Below are 23,996 nucleotides of genomic sequence, written 5' to 3'. Positions count from 1 at the left end.
CAGTATACCTGCCCTACCCCTCTCAGGAAGAATGTCTATCTCCAAATTTGGGAGGCCTGGTAAGACACGCTCGATCTACTGGAGCCGGCCTTATCATTGCGAGTGACGCTAATGTACATGACACCATCTGGGGAAGCTCAGACACAAACATAAGGGTTTGTCACTTTTAGAATTTTTCTTGAGTGCTAACCTTAGCATATGTAATTGGGGCTCAGAGTCCTCTATTTCCCAAACAATCCCTTGGGATGGTCACGAATTGGAAAGTCTCGCAAGATCATTGGGACTCAGAGTCCTCTATTTCCCAAACAATCGCTTGGGATGGTCACGAATTGGAAAGTCTCGCAAGATAATTCCTTTTCTGAACATCGCTATATATATTTTGAATTTACTGCTCATACAACATACAGAGACTCGCTAAGCGATCTCCTGGGAAGCAAGGCTCCAACTTATCCTAGCACGATTGGAGAACTGAACGGGCTGGTTTGCACACTCACTGGTGGCCTTTTGCGCAGTGATAGGAATTATAACTGGGCGCTGTTTGATTGGCGAACACGCCAGGAGGAAAGAACATCTTATAACGACCTGTGGAGGAGCTGCTGCGACGAGGAGGAGGAGACCTTTGGAGGAGCTTCTCTTTTTCTGTGCTCATACCCAGATTTGTGATGGAAATGAAGGAGGTTCCTTGGGTCACATTTCCTTTACGACCGCGAATTACGGACCTGGCGAATGTAAATACCAGGGACTTAAAGCAATTTAAAAGGAGTCGAGCTGGTTCACGTAGGGGTGCGGACAGGGAGATCCAGCGGCATCACAACGGACTTAAGTGTATACTCGGATGGCCACTTAAGCACGGACATTAAAATTCATTGTAATATAAATTAAATTTATTTTAATTCTGAAGCTTAAAATTTGAATAAATTATAAAATTGAAGCTGTAGTATTTGTTATTGTACGTATCTAACATTTGTTTTTCAAAAGTATTTTTCAAAAAACTTTGTAAAGAGTTTTTGAGTTCTGCATTAACGTGATTTTATAATCGTATATTTGTTGACCTAACTAATTCTAAACCTCTTAAATTTCTGTCCACTACTGCATTTCTCAATTGATTAGAACTTCTCGTATTATAATGGTGGATTTCTTGTTTTTTTTTTTTTTATTTATGTTTAGCTCAAACATTTTACAATTTACAAATTACATTATACAATTTAACCTATATGATAATTTTTATTGTTATTATTAAACTTTAACTTAAAATTAATACTACTTAAAAATACCTGAACAAAAGTTGCCTAGCTAGCAAAAAGTTCAACTTAAAAAAAATTTTTTAAATTATGAAAACATTTACAACAAAAGATTGCAAAGTCAGCAAAAGTTAGTTGCTATTAATGTAGGTCAGAAAATTATTGAATTTATTTTTCGAGTACAATAAATATTATGTATGATAATAATTAAAAGTTAGTGACCTCATAAAGTATACAACTAATGTAATTTTGCAAAGAGGGTATTCTTAAGTTGAGTCTTCGTTAGCGATAACTCCTCACGAGAAATGTATTTATTAACAGCAACTAACATTCGAGAAATAGGTTCATTCTTCCCATAATTTGTGCGGTGAAAAGGAAGATTAAAAATTTTGTTATTACGAAAACGAGTGACACTATTTAATTGAGCTTCTATGATATTTTTAGCATATGTAAAGTTTATGCGGCTCATAAACACTTGCACAATAAACAAAATATCAGCAACAATTCTTCTACTTTCAAGTGTTTTCATTTGAAGTAATAATAACCGATCTCCGTATGGTGGGAGAATAATAGGGTTTTCCCAATGAAAATTACGAAGAGCATACCTTAAAAAGTTTTTTTGAACTGCCTCCAATCTATTGACGTGGTCCCGGTAAGAAGGAGACCAAACCTGACTTGCATATTCAAGATGTGGTCGTACCAAAGCCACAAACAAAGTTTTTATAACGTAGGGATCATTAAACTCCTTTGTATAACGCTTAACGAAGCCTAAGACTGAATTAGCTTTACTAATCACGGCGTTATAGTGCTGTCTAAACGTCAACTTTTCATCAAATACAACACCCAAATCTTTAATAGAACTAACCCTGTTAAGATTAGCTTTATTCAAGACATAGTTGGAAGTTATAGTTACGGAACGACGAGTGTAACTAACTACGGAACACTTAGAGACGTTAAGGGAAAGATTGTTAAAGTTGCACTAATTAGCAAAAGAATCCAGGTCCCGCTGTACGAGCAAGGTATCAGTAGCGGAGTCTATTCTTCTGTAAATTTTCATATCATCAGCATAGATACTTAAATCACTGTGTTTTAATACGCGTGTTACATCATTAATACTAATAATGAAAAGAAGAGGCCCCAAATGACTACCCTGAGGTACACCCGAATTTGCAACAAAGTAATTGGAGATATATGAACGAAAAATAACTCCATATTTCCTACTACACAAATAAAAACCAATCCATTTAATGAAAAAAGGAGGAAAACCATACTTTTCTAGCTTAAAAAGTACTACATTATGTGGTAGTAAATCAAAAGCCTTGCTCTGATCAGTATAAATTACATCCGTCTGGGATCCAGCCTCCATCGTATTTAAAAATTTAGAACTACATTCAACAAGATTAGTAACTGTAGATTTCATTTTTAAAAACCCATGTTGATTTGGCACTACCAATTCTGAGCAATAATTGTAGATTACGTCATAAACCATTAATTCAAATACTTTAGGGATGCTAGAAAGCTTAGCTATAGGACGGTAATTTTCAATGTTCTTTTTTTCTCCCTTTTTATGCACCGGTCGTATGAAAGAGGTTTTCCACCAACTAGGAAAAGTATCTTCAGAAATAGATCTATTAAATAAAGTTGAAATTGGCTTTGATAAGACACGAGAACATTGTTTTAAAATAATCTCAAGAATATTATCAGGGCCCGGAAAGCAATCATTGTTTAAGGCTTCCAAATAAGAACAAACTTTAGTTGACGATAGATCTATTTCAGGGAGGGGTCGACCAATGTAGTTGGGAAAGTAGTCAAAATTTTGCGGATTGATGTTAAAAATATTATTCGAATAAGCGCTGGAGAAAAATTTTTCAAATAAATCTGAAATTATTTGTGGATCATTTGTTGTTTGATTACCATAAGTCATAAAGTTTGGAAATTGATTAGATTTCCTTTTAGAATTAACAAACTTCCAGAAAGATTTGGGATTTTGCTTTAATTCCAAAGAGCAACCTGACAAATAATTACTATAACTCACTTCACACAAACGTTTAAATGAATAAAATAAATTTATGTAAGTAGAATAAGACTCAGAGCTTTGAGTCTTAACATATTTTCTCCACGCCTTATTCTTTTTATTTCTCAATTTTTTCAACTCAATTGAGAACCAAACAGGACTTGAATCAATACTCTTATTACGCGTTTTAGGAACATACATGTCAAAACCATGTAAAACGACATCATAAAATTTCTTTACTGCTTCGTCAATAGGAACATTACAAAGTAATGTCTCGAAATCCACCGTAAAGAAATAATTATTTAGACCTACAAAATCAGCTCTAGAAAAATTATATTCAAATGATATATTAGGCTGAGAGTTTATAGGACTATCATAGTTATAGCTAAATCCTATCGGAGGGTGATAGTTATTAGTATAGATTTTCAAGCTACTTTTAATTGAATTTTTGTTATTGATTGTGTATGGATTGCATTAACTTTTTATAATATTCCAATATTAGCCATTTATGTTTATAGTGAATTGAAACAAGATACGAGGGTCCTCAAACATATTAGTCCTAAAATGACATAAATAATCGTTATCCTTCCTCTATAAATATAGCTTTCGAAATATTTGTGATGACAGACGTTGAAATCACCACGTAAGTTCCTTTGTTAAACTCTTCATTCGACATGATAGTCTTTTTTCATCACCTCAAAATTTTCATTCGATAGATTATCACCTCAGGCTGTTCCCAGGTTAAGTGTATTTAAATAAAATAGGCGAAGTTAGTAATTACAAAAATTATTTCATTAACATTATAGTAAAAATTTTATTCTATTAATTTTTATATTGATAATCGGTGTTTTCGTATTTTGCAGAACAAAAAAAAATTCTTAAGTAAAATCAAAGACACATATATTATTCAGGGATATAATCTGCTGCAAATTTGTGGGTAAGAAAAATTTCATAAATTTCCCATTTTTGACAGACCAATATCGCTGAAATTTGCACAAGATTTTAATTTTTGGTATACAGCAAAAAAAAAACTAAAAAAGAAGAAGCCAGATACAAAAGAAATTCCGTAAACTCAAATTTTTGATACTGATATTTTTAAATTATTAATTTTTTATTTAACAGAAAAAAATGTTTAAGAAAAAAATGAACCTAAGGCTTTGTAAAATATAAGGAAAAAGAAACTATTTAAAAATTTAAAACTTAAAAGTTTTTGGAAGGAAATTTTTGAAATATTGAGTAACATTCGAAAAAATAAACTTTGCGGTTATGTGCTTACCAGATCAGTTTCTTTTAGCTTTTATCTATATAATAGTACCACATTGTTACTTTGATAATATTTTTCTTAACTAGCTAAATTTTCAAAACGCAAATAGTAACTTTTTTCCTTTCCTGTGGTAAACCTTCATACAATTTGGTTTTGAATTCGTTATCATGCTCTGCCATAATTAGTACAAGGCAACCGCGTAAAGAGAGTGACTCTCATTTTCCTTTTATGAATTTTACCGATACTGCATTGTGTATACAGTATATAGGTTATGTGTTGGAAACACTTCTCTATGGTAAGGAAGTGTAAATAAACTATTTTTAGCAACCTGTCGGTTTGTCAGTCTGTCGGTCTGTCTGTCAGTGTGTGGACACATGTATCTCAAGTTCAGCTTAACCGATTTTGATAAAATTTTATTTCGACTATGGCACTGATTGATCAACTTTTGGGATATATCAGGCCTCGGGAACTGCACTTTTTAGCGGGTGTCTTACATTTTTGATCATTATGAAGAAAATATTCGACAGATTTACTTGAAATTTCATATGTTTGAAATTTAGTATTTAAATTCGACGTAATAAAGCAATGAACATATAATTTTTTTTTGGTCAGGACTCGGAAACTGATCTGAGGGCCGAATTTACATTTTTATTTTGTTTTATGTTTTATCCATTATCTGCGAAACGAATAGATGGAATTTCTTGAAATTTGATATTTGAGCTCTAGTTATTACCGAAATCAACTTGGAAGCATTTTAGGGAATTCGGGTAGCACAAAGCGAAACTCTACTAAGACCCAAATTTACATTTTTATAGGTATGTTAACTATAAGCTTACTAATGTCCAAAAATTGGAAAGAAGTATTTAACAGGCATTTTTTTAATATTCTGTAACACTTTCACTTTACTAGACAATACACACAGCGGTCGGTTATCTACTGATCACATCAGATTTTTAAAAAGATGTATAGAGTTTATATGAAGAAAAAAATTATCACCGTGCTTTTATGCTATCAATTATTTACATCTAAAAATAGCTAAAAATATTTTTATGTAAATAAATTTTGGAATTTTATTTTAATATTACAAAGATTGTTATATCCGAGAAAATATTGGGTATTTTAAATAATCGCTTACTTTGAATAAATACAAAATATCTTCGACAAGTCAAAACTTTGAAATCTGCCAAAATAGGATGTTTGATAAAAAAAGTAAACATAAAAAACATTCTTAAAATTTTGTTTGTATGCTACAAAATTATTCCTAGTTTGAAAAATGATAATATAAAAATAATAATGTATCGCTTTTGGTCACATTTTTGTATATACATGTAACTAATATTATTTAACCAATAATTCTTCAAAAGTAAAATTTTTAATTATTAAATGTATTTTCATAATTATACTATAATTATGAAAAAAATTATTTTTAAGATTTTAGTTAATTTTCAATATCGCTTCGAGTCCTTTTTTGCTTCACGAATCATAATAACCTTATTAAACTTAAACTAAAAACAAAAACTTAGTATAATAGCCGTAAGCTCAGACAGCTCCAATTTAAAAAAAAAAAAAATTAAAAATTTACATTATTCTAATTAGATTTTTAAAAGTAGAAAGGCGAAAATTAATTTTTTGCCAAAATTTTGAGCTTCGGTCAACTGATTTTATTTTGGTCATAATTTTCATAGCTAATTGCTAAGTTTTGACGCAAAGTCTGAGATAATTTCTGTCTGATATGAAAACAGTCATCAGACCTTATTGCAGATTTGTCTTTATTATGAATATTTCGACGGAACATTTTTTGAAGAAATTCTGAACATGCTGTTACCAAAGGCGTCAGACATTCAATTTGGTACAAAATTTTTAGGCTTTTAGGAAAAGTTTTACGATTTTTTAGATTTTAATTTCTATTGTAGCAAAAAAACAGAAACAAAGAAAAAGCAAAATATAAAAATGAAATCGCAAGCACATGATTTAGGTGAAGTTATATACAAAATTTTTTTTCTTACGATCAGGGTTGCCATTTAATAGATTTCTACCTAACTCTACTTTGGTAGCTATTCCCTAAACTCAAATTCTTCATACATTCTGAAATTATTATTACTTTTCTAAAACAGAAAAGAGTGTTGTTGGCAGAAAATATTCTTGCTAATATTGGAAATAAGACTATTTCTTATTAAAGAGTCTTAAAGAAAAAAGTTGTTGTTTTGCTCCATTTGTTAAGATATTGTCAATGGAAGCTTTTTTGTCCAAAAAAAGAACCATATTCCTAACTTTCTTAAATTTTAAAACGAAAATTTAAAATTTGAAATTTGCTTGAATTTTTGATGTTTAAAGCAACACTCAAATGATGATAGTACAATCAAAACCCATATATTTGCAAAATTTTAAAAAATTAAACTAATGATAAGGTTTTACAGCTCTTATGAAAATACGCATTTTGATTTCATAAACTTGTTGTGATTGTTCGGTTGATTGTGATTAAACGCAACATTTCTGATAATTAAGAAAAGTTCGATAGTTTTACGTTTATAGAAAAGTGAATGGCAATAACGGTATGAATTGTGCAACATTAAAATTATCTCATAATAATCATGAAATTGAAAACGAAATAAATCGTAGATCGAGCTTATCTGATAAAAAAAAAATATAGAAAAGCAGCTAAGACAAACTCAGGGAAAAAAATTTGAATTTTATTCAGCAATTCAAATAACGTTGCCTTAGCGATCAATTTGCAAATGATTCTTCTCTATTATAAAGCCTAGATAATTTTGGAGTCTTAGCATGAAACAAAACAAAAAACATGATTAATATAAAAATGTGTTTAATATTTTTGAAGCTCTTTCTACTAACCAAATTTTTTCAATTTTCGAAGTATTTTGATTTGTTTACGAAAAATATCTAAAAATTTTATAAAAGTACCTAAAGTACGAAATAGAGTACTATGTTAGTTAAAAATTTTTTATTGAACATTTTCCTTGAAGCTCTTATCACCTTTTTACTGAATTCTCCAAAATTACTTATTACTCAATGACCCTGTTGGCAAAGCATTGTAGACTAAAAAACATAAATGAGCTGGTCTTTTTGAAAATGGTATAAGTCCACTTTTTAAAAAGACTAAGTTAATGGTGATTTTGATGAGCTATAGACACCTTATCTCCACAGTTACAATTACAATTTCAATTGAGTTGTGCTAAACATAAAACAAACAAAATATGTTATTGTGGTCAATATTTTCAAATTGATTCAAATGCCAAACCTTAAATATCTCAATATACGAAAAAATAGGCTTTAGCACTTCAAAAAAACCAGCTCAAATATAATAATATTTTTCATGTAACGTTGTAGAACTTTCAAAAGTTGTAGATTATGGGTATAATCGGAAAGTAATCTATGCAGCATCGATGTGTAATCATGTACGAAAATTCACCAACACGGTAATACTTTAAAGTTTGGTGTGTGAAAATGTCAAAAATACGTCTCTTACCCGCATCATGTCAAATCAGCTGTGCATCTATTTTTTTTTCGTGATTTTGTATTGACGCAGTTTTTTAAATGGAATCTGAGAAGTAAATAATTTATTATTTTATCTTAATAAATAATAAAGTTAATTATTTCTTTATGCACGGTTAATTTTTTTATATGTTCCTTTATATTTAAATTAAACTTAATTGAAATTAAAAATTTTTTAATAGATTTTCAGTCGTTAATAATTTTAATACTTTTACACAAAATCTTTTCAAAAAAATCTGATGTGGTCAGCACATAACCGACCGCATTGTGTATTGTCTAGTTAAATGAAAGTGTTATAGAATATTATAAAAATGTCTGTTAAATACTTCTTTCCAATTTTGGGGACATTAGTAAGCTTATAGTTAACATACTTAGAAAAATGTAAATTTGGCTCTTAGTAGAGTATCGCTTTGTGCTGCCCGAATTCCCTGAAATGCTCACCAGTTAGTTTCGGTAACAACCAGAACTCAAATATCAAATTTCAAGAAATTCCATGAATTTGTTCTGTGGATATGGTGAAAAATGTAAAATCGGCCCGCAAATCAGTTCTCGAGCCCTGATCTTTCCAAAAAAGTTATGTGCTCATTGCTTTAATATGAGGAATTCATATATTAAATTTCAATGAAATCGGTTGATTATTTCTCTTTATATACACAAAAGTGTATGTTTGGCCCGTAGTAAACGTCTAGTTGCCGATGCCTGATCTTTCCAAAAAATTTACATGTTCATTGTTTTAATACGGGGAATTCAAATATTAAATTTCAATGAAATCGGTTGATTATTTCTCTTTATATACACAAAAATGTATATTTGGCCCGTAGTAAACGCCCAGTTGCTGATTCCTGATTTCTTCCAAAATTTAGGAATTTTTGCGTATGATCGAGCAAAGCTTATATATGAAATTTCAAGTAAATCGGTTGAATACTTTCTTCAAAATGGTGAAAAATGTAAAATCGGCCCGCAAATCCGTTTTCGAGCCCTGATCTTTCCAAAAAATTTATATGTTCATTGTTTTAATATGAGGGGTTCATATATTAAATTTCAATTAAATCGGTTGATTATTTCTCTTTATATACACAAAAATGTATATTTGGCCCGTAGTAAACGTCTAGTTGCCGATGCCTGATTTCTTTCAAAAGCTGTCGAGCTGAGCTTATATATAAAATTTCAAGTAAATCGGTTGAATATTTTCTTCAAAATGTTCAAAAATGTAAAACAGGCCCGCTAAAAAGTTCAGTTCCCGATGCCTGGTATATACCAAGAGTTGATCGATCCGTGCCATGGTGGAAACAAACTTACATATAAAAATTCATCAAACTCGGTTCAGCCGAACTTGAGATACACGCGTGCACACACAGACCGATAGACCGACAGACCGACAGGTTGCTAAAAATAGTTTATTTACACTTCCCTACTATGGAGAAGTACGTTCCCACCGAAAACTCGATATGCAAAATTTGTTGCCATCACATAAATAAACGCCCCAATAGATATGATATAGAAATTGTCCTAAATATGCATCCTATTAGTTTTGTATTATATTGTGCATATTTAGTTTTGTATTATAGAATATTTACAAATGTGTGTATTATCATATCTAATTTCAAAAATTTCATTCGTTTCTATGTTTAATATTCTGATTCGCATATTTTTTAAAATTTTAATTTTCTGGAGGTACATAAAAAAGCACGTAGTGATAATAACTCTTACATTAAGTTCATGACATATAATGTCTAACAATTTTTTTTCCAAAAGAAGTTTGTAAACTCAATTAAAAATTATTGCATATTTACATTGATAAGTATGTACATACATATGTACCTTTGTTTTAACATTTTGTTAAATAAAAATTTATTACTTAAGTAAATGTAAATAAGTAAGTAAGTCTAAGAAATAATCATACAGAAAAAACAAAGTAGAGAAATTATGAAAAAAAAATCGTAGAGAAATAAATTATGATCTTATAGAATTATTTTTCAACCCATGCATTTTTTTTATTTTTGTTTCAAGAATGTTATTGTAATTTTTCCTTCGTTGAATATGCGTACAACTATATGTATGTGTATGTTATTTCTATTCTTCTTTTCCTCTTCAAGGCAGCAAAAAAAGAATAATATTAAAAATTATGATTTTTAGTGGAACATGTGCAGACAATTTTGTTTTCGATCCATCCTTCCGTTGGATCACATTTGTAAAAATGTAATATTATCAGTTTTTTATGTTTTCTATCAGGACTTTGTAAACGTCATCAATTTCTTTTATTTGATGATTATATTTTATTTGATGATTATATTTTCGTTTTGATTGTGTTTTATTATATTTTATATTTTTACTGGTGTCTATTATATAATTGACACCAGTAAAAATATAAAATATAATAAAACACAATCAAAACGAAAATATAATCATCAAATAAAATATATTTTCTGAAACCATGAAAATAACGGCGATATTGATTATACTTTGGGGGCCCAAAACCGCACTGTCACCTCCTAGTGGTGGGCCCCGGTAATGTCGGAGGATAAAGGGGTAATTGAAACGATCAAAGTTACGTTCGTGTCGTGGTCATGTTTCGCGGCGAGCCTCTTGCTTTGTGAGTTTCAGCCCTATATCTATACGTCAGCTGACGACAGGCGTCCCAAGTCAAAGTGGAACAGCATATGCCGATGACTGCGTGGCTAAGGGGGAGCTTAGTCGTTAGTATGCGGACTCTGGATACCAGGCGCCCTCCAGTTTAAATGAGCCTTCTCATGGTATGTCGGGCTCTGCCATGGGTGACTTTGCTTTCCCGCGCTACTCGTGGGACAAGAAATGGAACATAACAACAACAACAACAAGACAAATAACAACAGTGACAACAACAACAACGACACTAAGGACAACATACAACCACTTAGTGCTCAAGGGTCTTCGGAACCAGAGCTTCTCTTAACTGACGCAGAGGAGGAACTCCTTCTCACGCCAGTGGAGGAAAAGGCGGCGCCTCCGATGGAGACGGATAATCAGGATCCTCTTGGACCTATTATCCAAAAAACTGAGGAGGACCTGAAAAGGTTGGACATCAGGGGAAAAAAACAATATTTCTCTGGTGCATCCAAGCGGCGTATCGCGGCTTATATCAGGAATGGCATGTCCCCAGAGGAAGCTCGCAGATACGAGAAGGAAAGGCTGGAAAAGCTGGAGGCCTGCGGATCGGTTGTTGTGGCCGACCATCCCCAAAAGAGGGAAAGGTCCGAAAGCAACACCCCTGATGCAGGGCCCTCAAAGAAGAGGTCGACGAAGGGCAATGTTGAGGAAAAGGTCCCTGGGAACATTCCTCAACAAAACCCGAAAATGACTTCTTATCGGGATGCAGTAGCATAGGTCAAGGTGGCCATCACTCATAGACTGCATCCAGAGGAAAGGCTATCCGAAGTCCAGATGGGGAAAATCAAAGTAGCCATCATGGATGAAATGGATAGGGTTGTGGACTCTCATCCACAATTCACTGCAGCGTTGCAAAGGGACGGATGGATATCCGTAACATGCAACAATCAAAACACCAGGGAGTGGATAACCAGTGTCTGCAGGAAGATAAAGCCTTGGGACGGTTGCGATGTCGTGGTACTGGATGGCGACAGCATGCCCAAACAGCGTGTCTGCGTCACCTACGTACCAAAGGACGAGACAACCGTCAGTCTCTCCAGGGACAAATTTCTAAGTAGGATAGGGAAGCAAAATCCCAGCCTCAAGATAGGTTCCTGGAGGGTGCTGAGGATGGATAAGGAAAAGGACGGGGGCTGCTCCATCATCTTTTCCGTGGATGATTCCGGATTGGAAGATCTACGGAAAGCGGAGTTCCGACTTTTCCTGAATTTCTTCCGTGTTACCGTTCGGGTTAAAGGAAGAAAATCCTCTCAAGGTGCTGGCGGCAGGGCAGGACAAAATAAAAAACCAGTGCCCACCGCGACAACGACGAGCACTTCAGGCCAACCAAAAGAGCCAAAACTCATTGGAAAGTCTGAAGTCGCTCCGAAAATGGCGGCAAGGGAAACGGAAGGACCATCGACCAGCACGCCAAATACAAGCGTCCCGGGGGCACCAAAAGGGCTCAAGCCCATTGGGAAGCCCGGAAATGCTTCGGTATTTGCTGTTGGAGGGGCTAGCGTGGCACCTGGGGCGGCAAAAGAGGCTGTGGCAGGGCAGGCGCCCACCAAGATATGTAAAAAGGCGACAATGGGAGGTTAGGCTCATGTAAAGCCTCTGTCTAAAGGGCCAAAGCCCATAGACAAGAGCCGGAGGAAATAATATGGCTGTGAGGTGCATCCAAATAAATCTACAGCATGCTAGGGCATCTACTGATGTTCTAGCTCATAGATTTATGAAGGATCACCTCGATATCGCCCTTATCCAAGAGCCTTACATAGTGAAGGATCAGGTTAAGGGCCTAACAGGTGAGCTATTGTATGATAATACAATTGGAGGCAGGCCTAGGGCTTGCATCTTGTTTAGTAAAAAGCTAACGTATTTTCCCATTCCAGATTACTGTTCTAAGGATCAGGTAGCTGCGTTGGTGAAGGTGAAGTCCTGCGGGGGCTGGACAGAGTTCATTGTGTGCTCATCCTACCTCCCGGGGGACTGTGCCCACCCGGACGAGCAACTGAAGGATCTAGTGGACTTTTGTGGAAGGAGGAACTTCCAACTTATAATAGGAAGTGATGCCAATGCCCACCACACCGTCTGGGGAAGCAGCAATATAAACAAAAGAGGTGAGTGCCTACTTGAATTTATATATAGCAATAAATTAATGATTATGAATGAAGGCAATAGGCCGACATTCATAAATGCAATTAGGGAAGAGGTCCTTGACATCACCCTTTGCACTGAATTTATCGGCAGTAGGGTTGGTGGATGGCATGTCTCAAATGAGACATCCATGTCCGATCATAGGCAGATTAGGTTTGATATCATGGTCTCCGGAGGCCTGGCAGAAGAAATTTATCGGGTGCCCCAATCCACAGATTGGAGTCAATTCGAAACGCTCCTCATGGATGGGATTAGATCCGTTCCTGCTTCTGTCAGAACGGTGATGGATATCGAACTGGCCAGCGAGGCCCTGACGGCGGCTATTACTAATGCCTATCACGGGAGCTGCCGTGCTAAGCCGAGGCGGAGCAATAGGAAGTGCCCGTGGTGGAATGAGGAGCTTTCAAGGCTTAGACTAAAGACCAGGAAGCTATTTAATAGGGCCAAAGCGTCAGGTTCGTGGGAAGAGTATAAGGACTCACTCACAAAATACAATAAAGAAATTAGGAAAGCGAAGAGAATCTCGTGGAGGGCGTTCTGCAAGGGCATTGATGAACTCCCCAGCAGTGCGCGTCTTCACAGGGTGCTTTCCAAAAAGTATGCTAACAGGTTTGGCCTAATGGAACGTCCTGATGGCTCCATGACTGAGAACGGAAGGCAGACGTTGGAGCTTATGGCGTCAACGCACTTTCCTGACTCGGAGATTCTTCGGAATCACTCAAATGCAGTCATTGAACCGGGGGCACCCTGTCCCAGGAGGGATGACTGGCAACGATCCCGTCTAGTCTTCACGATGGGCAGGATTAGATGGGCTGTTTTCTCTTTCAGGCCCTTCAAATCTCCAGGTGATGACGGGATATATCCTGCATTTTTGCAGAGGGGTTTCCAACATATCGCTAGAGCACTGTTGGGAATTTTTCGCGCCAGCTATGCGTGGGGTTACATCCCTCAGGCATGGAGGGTGGCTAAAGTGACGTATATTCCGAAGGTGGGTAAGCGACCAAGCAACCACCCAAGGTCTTTCCGTCCAATCAGCCTTACTTCTTTTCTATTGAAAGCAATGGAAAAAGTGATTGATAGATTTATACGGGACGGTGCACTGGGAAGCAATCCCTTGCATGAATCTCAATACGCCTATCAGAGGGAGCTTTTGACAACACCCCATATCATGTCATCTGTGAGTCGCTGCACAAACGAGGGATTGATGCGACGACTAGCAGATGGGTCAATCGGATGCTACAGGATAGGATTATTAAGTCCACCATAGCTGACGATATACTCTTCATCTCCGCTGCAAAAGGATGTCCGCAGGGCGGGGTTCTTTCGCCCCTCCTGTGGTCCATTGTAGTGGATGATCTAATAGCTGCTCTCAGGGGCTCCGGGGCGCGTGTCTGGGGATACGCTGACGATGTGGCCTTCGTCGTGCGGGGAAAATTTGAGAGCACTATTTCTGATCTTCTACAGCAAAATTTACGTGTTGTGGAAAGGTGGTGCAAAGGCGTTGAGTTAAATATAAATCCAAGCAAGAACACTTTGGTCGCCTTCACCAGACGCAGAAGCAGGGACAGATTAACGAGCCCAATTCTGTTTGGTGAACGTATTAGTTACTCGAGGGAGGTGAAGTATCTGGGGGTAACCATGGATGATCGTCTCTCTTGGAATGCCCATATCGATAGAGTTATCGGGAGAGCTACGGCGGCCTTGTGGACGTGTAGGAGTTTTATCGGGGTAACCTGGGGAATTAGTCCCAGAATAGCACTGTGGTTATATACGGCCCTTGCTAGGCCCATCGTCACCTATGCGTCGATTGTATGGTGCCGTAAGGCTCAGCAGGCGGGTGTGCGGGCCAAGCTGGAAAAGCTACAGAGGCTGGCCTGCCTGGGAGTGACCGGGGCGATGCGGACGGCTCCCACCGCTGCATTGGAGGTGATGATCGGATTGCCGCCACTGCACCTCCATATATTGAAGGAAGCTCGGCTGGTGACTTACCGACTTCTCTCTGGCGAGGACGGGGCAGGGCTAAAGTTGGCCCACAGAACTCACAGAGACTTCATTGAGGGCGATCCGATTCTTAGGATAACCATGTCAGATACCTGTCTGCCGCGGTACAACTTCGACCACAAGTACAGGGTTCTGTTTCCTGATCGATGGACGTGGGATCGGGGTGGTCCGGTACTTAGGTCGGGTTCGAGCGTGTGGTATGCGGACGGGTCCAAAACGGAGTCGGGGGTGGGCTCGGGCGTATACGGTGTCCGCCCGGACACGCGTGTATATGCAACCCTTGACTACGAATCTACGAATCTACTGGTGTCTATCACGTAATTTTTTTCTTTAGTGAAATTTTTTAATTTTTTATATTTTTTGGGGAACTTTTTGTTTGAACTCTCAGTTTTGTTGTTGAATGTATCGTATTGTTGTAATAGGTGATTATTTTGTAAAAACGATCATCTAGATTATCTTTACTACGTTCGGCATTCACGATCCTGAGATGCTCGTTAAGGGTACCATGAAGCCGTTCGATATATGTAGCTATTACCCGTTTTTTTGCCTGGTGTTATTGGGTGGAAGTCAATATCGTTTTCTTTCAAAAATAATATGACTGCCCTATGTATAATAAACGTGTCGCCGTCTGACACTAGTTCTTTCATTTTTCCCAAATTTTGTATTCTTTGTTTAATACAGTCCAATGTTGAGATCCAAGTTCTGTCGTTCAGTTTAGTTGTTAAATACATTTTATTTCTTTCAGGATACCAAATGTCCATGTGAACTATATCATTGAAACTATGTGGTGTTTCGGAAATTTGAAAGGGTATTTTAGGAGGGTTTCTATCATGTTTTGCTATTTGACATACGTCACAGTTATTAATTACTTTTGTGATTTCTAGCAAAAGGTTTGGGTAATAATATTTATTTTTATGTTTTTACTTATGGGTTTTACTTAAGTGTTCAGATGAAATAATATTTAAAAGTTTTTCTTGTCAGTGATGTCAATTAATTTAATTGAAAACTTTAAAAGTTTTAAATTTTTATTAGATGAAAAATATTTTACATATGTATATGTAAATCTTGAAAATAGATAAAAAGTGAATTATCTTCACAATTTACGCACATTAGGCCTTTGTCTAAAAGTACTTTTCTCATTAGTTCTAGTAAATTTCCCTTATTGTTGTTAACGGTTATAAAATTTTTTACTTTTTTATTAATAATTTTCATTGAAAAATTTGGTTTTTTCCCCTGCTTAGAAATATTTGGTTTTTAAATAAATTGATAGGTTTCTCGGATATATGTATGTATAAATGCAATCTATTGGATCTTCCTTTGCGCTATGGATTGTAGCACCAGTTGATATTACTTCTTCTTTACCGCCTCTACAAGAGTTTTCATAAGTGGTGAAAAATTGATTTACATCAAGAGAACAGTCATTTGCTTGAAGATCATTCAATGAAACTTCAGCATCTTCATTCTGACCTTTGTTATTTTTAAAATTTTCTATTCGCGATAGATAGTCTGCTATTTGATTTTCTTTTCCCTTGAGATATTCGATGTTAAAATCAAATTCATTTAATTTGATTTTCCACCTCTGGAGTTTACTATTATTGTAAATCGTCTACCATAAATGTACGGTCTACATAAATTGTTTAGTCGCCAAAACGATTGCTAGAAGCTCTTTTTCGATGGTTGCTCTTATCAAGAGACTTTTTAACATATTAAAGGCATTTATATATTCATTATCTTTTAAGTTAATTTTGGCTGCTTTTTCCAAATATTTTGTTAAAGGATACGCAATTTTTGCATAATCCTTAATAAACTTCCGGTAATATCTTGTAATACCCAAGAAGCTCCTAATTTCTTTGCGTGTTTTAGGCAAACTGATATTTGAGATAGATTCGACTTTTGCCGGATTAGGTTTTATACCTTCGTTAGTTATAACATGACCAAGAAACTCTGTTTGCTTACATAAGAAGGCACATTTGTTTATTTGGATCTTTAAGATTACTTCAGTTAACTTTCCTAAAATTTTTTAGATGGAATCTATGTGTTCTTGCAATAATGTTGAATAAATTAAGATGTCATCCATATATGCAATGCAAATTTTATTAATAAATTCTTTCAAGACGTCGTTCATTAAACGCTGAAAGGTTGAGGGCGCGTTTCTTAGCCCAAATGGCATTCTTATAAACTCGTAATGCCCAGTTGATGTGGAAAAAGCAGTCTTTAGGCTTTGCCTCGATTTGGTGAAATCGTTTAGCCAAATCCAAGGTTCAGCCCATATACCGATGACTGCGTATGCCGGACTCTGCCATGGGTGACTTTACTCTCCCACGCTATTCGTGGGACCAAGAATGGAAAACAATCTTAACAGCAACAACAGCAAAAACAACAACAGCAAGAACAACTGTGACAAACACGACAACTGCAACAACAACAACAATAACAACAGTGACAAATACAACAACAACAACAATACTAAGGGCAACATAAAACCACTTAGTGCTCAAGGGTCTTCGGAACCAGAGCTTCTCTTGACTGACGCAGAGGAGGAACTCCTTCTCACGGCAGTAGAGGAAAAGGCGGCGACTCCGATGGAGACGGATAATCAGGATCCTCTTGGACCTATTATCCAAAAAACTGAGGAGGACCTGAAAAGGTTGGACATCAGGGGAAAAAAACAATATTTCTCTGGTGCATCCAAGCGGCGTATCGCGGCTTATATCAGGGATGGGATGTCCCCAGAGGAAGCTCGCAGATATGAGAAGGAAAGGCTGGAAAAGCTGAAGGCCTGCGGATCGGGTGTTGTGGCCGACCATCCCCAAAAGAGGGAAAGGTCCGAAAGCAACACCCCTGATGCAGGGCCCTCAAAGAAGAGGTCGATGAAGGGCAATGTTGAGGAAAAGGTCCGTGGGAACATTTCTCAACAAAACCCGAAAATGACTTTTTATCGGGATGCAGTAGCACAGGTCAAGGTGGCCATCACTCATAGACTGCATCCAGAGGAAAGGCTATCCGAAGTCCAGATGGGGAAAATCAAAGTAGCCATCATGGATGAAATGGATAGGATTGTGGACTCTCATCCACAATTCACTGCAGCGTTGCAAAGGGACGGATGAATATCCGTAACATGCAACAATCAAAACACCAGGGAGTGGATAACCAGTGTCTGCAGGAAGGTAAAGCCTTGGGACGGTTGCGACGTCGTGGTACTGGATGGCGACGACATGCCCAAACAGCATGTCTGCGTCACCTACGTACCAAAGGACGAGACAATCGTCCCAAGGCTTTATCTTCCTGCAGACACTGGTTATAGGGAAGCAAAATCCCAGCTTCAAGATAAGTTCCTGGAGGGTGCTGAGGATGGATAAGGAAAAAGACGGGGGCTGCTCCATCACCTTTTCCGTGGATGATTCCGGATTGGAAGATCTACGGAAAGCGGAGTTCCGACGTTTCCTGAATTTCTTCCGTGTTACCGTTCCGGTTAAAGGAAGAAAATCCTCTCAAGGTGCTGGCGGCAGGGCAGGACAAAATAAAAAACCAGTGCCCACCGCGACAACGACGAGCACTTCAGGCCAACCAAAAGAGCCAAAACTCATTGGAAAGTCTGAAATCGCTCCGAAAATGGCGGCAAGGGAAACGGAAGGACCATCGACCAGCACGCCAAATACAAGCGTCCCGGGGAACTAAAAGGGCTCAAGCATATTGGGAAGCCCGGAACTGCTTCGGTATTTGCTGTTGGAGGGGCTAGCGTGGCACCTGGGACGGCAAAAGAGACTGTGGCAGGGCAGGCGCCCACCAAGATGTGTAAAAAGGCGGCAATGGGAGGTAAGGCTCATGTAAAGCCTTTGTCTAAAGGGCCAAAACCCATAGACAAGAGCCGGGGAAAATAATATGGCTGTGAGGTGCATCCAAATAAATCTACAGCATGCTAGGGCATCTACTGATGTTCTAGCTCATAGATTTGTGAAGGATCGCCTCGATATCGCCCTTATCCAAGAGCCTTACATAGTGAAGGATCAGGTTAAGGGCCTAACAGGTGAGCTATTGTATGATAATACAACTGGGGCAGCCCTAGGGCTTGCATTTTCTTTAGTAAAAGGCTAACGTATTTTCCCATTCCAGATTACTGTTCTAAGGATCAAGTAGCTACGTTAGTGAAGATGAAGTCCTGCGGGAGCTGGACAGAGTTCATTGTGTGCTCATCCTACCTCCCGGGGGACTGTGCCCACCCGGACGAGCAACTGAAGGATCTAGTGGACTTTTGTGGAAGGAGGAACTTCCAACTTATAATAGGAAGTGATGCCAATGCCCACCACACCGTCTGGAGAAGCAGCAATATAAACAAAAGAGGTGAGTGCCTACTTGAATTTATATATAGCAATAAATTAATGGTTATGAAAGAGGGCAATAGGCCGACATTCATAAATGCAATTAGGGAAGAGGTCCTTGACATCACCCTTTGCACTGAATTTATCGGCAGTAGGGTTGGTGGATGGCATGTCTCAAATGAGACATCCATGTCCGATCATAGGCAGATTAGATTTGATATCATGGTCTCCGGGGGCCTGGCAGAAGAAATTTATCGGGTGCCCCAATCCACAGATTGGAGTCAATTCGAAAAGCTCCTCATGGATGGAATTGGATCCGTTCCTGCTTCTGTCAGAACGGTGATGGATATCGAACTGGCCAGCGAGGCCCTGATGGCGGCTATTACTAATGCCTATCACGGGAGCTACCGTGCTAAGCCGAGGCGGAGCAATAGGAAGTGCCTGTGGTGGAATGAAAAGTTTTCAAGGCTTGGACTAAAGACCAGAAAGCTATTCAATAACGCCAAGGCGTCGGGTTCGTAGGAAGAGTATAAGGACTCACTCACAAAACACAATAAAGAAATTAGGAAAGCGAAGAGAATCTCGTGGAGGGCGTTCTGCAAGGGCATTGATGAACTCCCCAGCAATGCGCGTCTTCACAGGGTGCTTTCCAAAAAGTATGCTGGCGGGTTGGGTTTAATGGAACGTCCTGATGGCTCCATGACTGAGAACGGAAAGCAGACGTATGAGCTTATGGCGTCAACGCACTTTCCTGACTCGGAGATTCTTCGGAATCACTCAAATACAGTCATCGAACCGAGGGCATCCTGGCCCAGAAGGGATGACTGGCAACGATCCCGTCTAGTCTTCACGATGGGCAGGATTAGATGGGCTGTTTTATCTTTCAGGCCCTTCAAATCTCCAGGTGATGACGGGATATATCCTGCATTTTTGCAGGGGGTTTTCCAACATATCGCTAGAGCACTGTTGGAAATTTTTCGTGCCAGCTATGCGTGAGGTTACATCCCTCAGGCATGGAGGGTGGCTAAAGTGACGTATATCTCGAAGGTGGGTAAGCGACCAAGCAACCACCCAAGGTCTTTCCGTCCAATCAGCCTTACTTTTTTTCTATCGAAAGCAATGGAAAAAGTGATTGATAGATTTATACGGGGCGGTGCACTGCGTCGTGCGGGGAAAATTTGAGAGCACTATTTCTGATCTTCTACAGCAAAATTTACGCGTTGTGGAAAGGTGGTGCAAAGGCGTTGAGTTAAATATAAATCCAAGCAAGAACACTTTGGTCGCCTTCACCAGACGCAGAAGCAGGGACAGATTAACGAGCCCAATTCTGTTTGGTGAACGTATTAGTTACTCGAGGGAGGTGAAGTATCTGGGGGTAACCATGGATGATCGTCTCTCTTGGAATACCCATATCGAAAGAGTTACGGCGGCCTTGTGGACGTGAAGGAGCTTCATCGGGAGGACCTGGGGAATTAGTCCCAGAATAGCACTGTGGCTATATACGGCCCTTGCTAGGCCCATCGTCACCTATGCGTCGATTGTATGGTGCCGCAAGGCTCAGCAGGCGGGTGTGCGGGCCAAGCTGGAAAAGCTACAGAGGCTGGCCTGCCTGGGAGTGACCGGAGCGATGCGGACGGCTCCCACTGTTGCATTGGAGGTGATGATCGGATTGCCGCCACTGCACCTCCATATATTGAAGGAAGCTCGGCTGGTGACTTACCGACTTCTCTCTGGCGAGGACGGGGCAGATTCTAAGAATAACCATATCAGATACCTGTCTGCCGCGGTACAACTTCGACCACAGGTGCAGGGTTCTGTTTCCCGATCGATAGAAGTAGGATCGGTGTGGTCCGGTACTTAGGTCGGGTTCGAGCGTGTGGTATGCGGACGGGTCCAAAACGGAGTCGGATGTGGGTTTGGGCGTATACGGTGTCCGCCCGGACACGCGTGTATATGCAACCCTTGACCCGTATTGCACAGTGTTCCAGGCCGAAATACATGCAATAGAGATCTGTCTGAGAATCAATTTGGAAAGGGGGTATAGAAACCGCACCATCTATGTGTTCTCAGACAGCAGGGCTGCACTGCTGGTGCTCCGTTCAGCTTAGGTTACATGCAAGCTGGTCTGGAACTGCCTTGCTGCACTTATGGAATTGGCATCGGAGAACAGAGTGACGCACATTTGGGTGCCGGGCCATAGTGGCCATGCGGACAACGAAATTGCCAATGAGTTGGCGCGGAGGGGATCTGGGGCTGCCTTTGTGCAGCAGCTGCCTTTCTGCGGTCTGCCTTCTTCCGCCGTGGGGGCCAGGCTTGCCTGCCTACTCGCGGCGGAATACGGCTGTCATTGGCGGGACACGAAGGGGTGCCGCCATGCGAAAATATTTCTTCCGGCGTGCTCCGGCGGATTCGCCGCGGAGTTGCTGTGGATGAGCAGGAGACGGGTTCGTACTATTGCGAATTTCTTCACGGGGCACTGCCCGGTGAAGTACCACCTGCATAGGCTGGGGAAGTCAACTCCCTTAGGGATATCTACAATCTACAAGGTAGTGAAATAATTAGATTTTCCAAGTTTCTCAAATACATCTTCAATGTTTGGGATGGGGTAGCGGTCTTCAACAGTTATTTCATTCAATTTTCGATAATCAATGACAATACATTATTTTTGCGTGCCACTGTTATCAGCCTTTTTGGAAACTACCCAAATAGGAGCATTGTAAGGTGAATTAGAATGTTGTATTATTTTATTTCTAAGCATTTCTTCGATCTGCTTATCGACTTCTTCTTTATGAACTTGACGGTATCGATACAATTTAGAGTATACAGAGATTTCATTTTTCGTTAAAATAGAGTGCTTAATGTGAAGGTTAAATTATCACCCTCCTCATTATTTAAAATTAATTTATGTAAAACCCTAATTTCTTCATCATTCAAATGCGACGTTTGAATGTGATCCAATAAGTTATATTGCCTAATCTCACTTGAAAACAGTTCGGTCATATTTTCGTTAAAACAATTTTTTCTGTAATTTTCTTCGTTTTGGTTTAAATAAAATGGAATTATTGACTTTGAAGTCTTCAATATTCGGTCTTTATAATCAATAGTAGCATTTAAAGCGTACAATATATTATTTCCTATGAGACCGTCAAATTTTTCGTGGAATTTAAATTCTAAAAAATTTTGTTTCGTTAAAAATTTCGAAAAGAGGAAATCTACATTTAATATTTGTATGAACATTGTGGCCTAAGGCCTTCAAACAGTGTGTTTCTCCTTTAATTTTCCATTTGTATTGGCAAAGGTCCGGATTAATTATGCTGAATTCTGCTCCAGTATCAATTATGAACCTCAGGGTTTTAATGGGAAAAAAACCCATTAAAACCCTCGTTCCCGAAAATTTCTAGAGGATTCGTTATTTGAAATGTCCATTGGTTCTGGTTCATTATTTTTTTTATAACTATGAGAAAGTTGTCTACTTCTAGGGTTTCTATTGTAGTTTAAATTAGTTTTTGTTTAAATTGTTTTTAAAATAATTATTGGAATAATTATGATTTCTTTGTTGGTTATAGTTATTACTTGTAGAAGGTGTATTTTTAAAATTTGTTTTATTTCCGGTTTTGTAATCAAATGAGTTTGTATTAGAATAAGAGTTAAAATCGGATTTAAAATTATATTTAGAGTTATCTTGAAATAAACGAAGTTGTTTTGGACTTAATTTATGGTAATTTGTCTCACAAATTACATCGTAGGCCCCATCTAAAGATTGTGGTTTTCTAGCTAAGACAATACTCCTCGTTTGTTCAGGAGTATTGTTTCTAAATATTTCGAGAGCAATCCTTTTATTACTCCCGACCCTGTCTGTGCTCATGTTATCATTGAGCAAGTAATAATTATTTAACCTACATAAATATTTGTTTATTGAATTAAAATATTCCTCTATTGTAGTTTTTACTCTACAATACCGGATCCTATCTATAAGTTGGTTGGCGAAAGTTTTTCTCCGTGATTTGATATTAGAATTTTTTTAATATCCCCCCAGTTTGTTAGGTTTTCTTGTCTTCTCAGTGACGCCCTGGCTTTTCCAACTATTTTATCTCTTAAATAATTCAGGAGAATCTCTTTATCTAGAGCATTCAGTGGCTCCATAATTTTTATTAATTTGTCAGCCCCGCCAATAAATTCTGGGAGATATAGTTTTGGTCGTTTCCATCGAAAGAAACGATCTTGTCTTTAAAGTTTAAAATTAAGGTAATTTTTTGTTATGCCATTTCCAAATTCAAAATTAATATTTTAAATCAAAACTGAATTATTAATTGAAAATTATACTGAATTGTTTTTAATATTAAGAATCTGTAATAGTATTAAATTATTAAATGGTTTACTAAAAGAAATGAAAGTATGTCAATATTTTATAACAATATTCAAATGTAATATTAAAACGAATTATTCACTTTTACACAACATAAAATTATAATTTTTTCTGTAAAATATCAAAAGTAATATTTTGTGTTTATCTAAAAAAAAAATGTATGCTAAATTTTATTTATTTTATGCTAAATGTCTAAAAAAATATTTTTTTTTATATTTAGCTTAATTTATGCTAATTTTTTTTTTGCTTCAAATAGACTATATAATATTTAACATTTATTGGATAAATTCGAAAAATTTAATTCATTATTTTATTCTTATTCTAATAACAATATTTTTATTAAAAGCAATATGTAATATTAATGTACGTTCTTATATTTTATATATAAAAAATGTACCTACAACTTGTTTTGTGAAAGTACAAAGAAATTTTATAATTATTGGATTTATTTTTAAAAAAAAAATTATTTAGAAGGAAAAGAATTTTATTTACATGC

General features: G+C 37.5%; 1 protein-coding gene across 1 annotated transcript; it reads right to left on the bottom strand.

Annotated features, from left to right (window-relative positions):
- Window positions 1-1,911: 1,911 nt before the first annotated feature.
- On the bottom strand, window positions 1,912-22,134 carry LOC129616364 (uncharacterized; the record flags this gene model as incomplete). The annotated part of the gene is made up of 7 exons (XM_055531998.1): window positions 22,048-22,134; window positions 21,836-21,988; window positions 16,154-16,343; window positions 15,351-15,695; window positions 3,156-3,647; window positions 2,254-2,972; window positions 1,912-2,184 (listed from the first exon to the last, which is right to left on the bottom strand). Coding segments are annotated over exons 1-7 (2,259 nt in total), but the record flags the coding sequence as incomplete, so codon positions are not given.
- Window positions 22,135-23,996: the final 1,862 nt, after the last annotated feature.

Source organism: Condylostylus longicornis, unplaced genomic scaffold, assembly GCF_029603195.1.
Source record: "Condylostylus longicornis isolate FDR11 unplaced genomic scaffold, ASM2960319v2 ptg000187l, whole genome shotgun sequence".
NCBI lineage: Eukaryota > Metazoa > Arthropoda > Insecta > Diptera > Dolichopodidae > Condylostylus > Condylostylus longicornis.
Note: the sequence above shows the minus strand (reverse complement) of the source record. Positions and strands in the feature narration are given on the sequence as shown.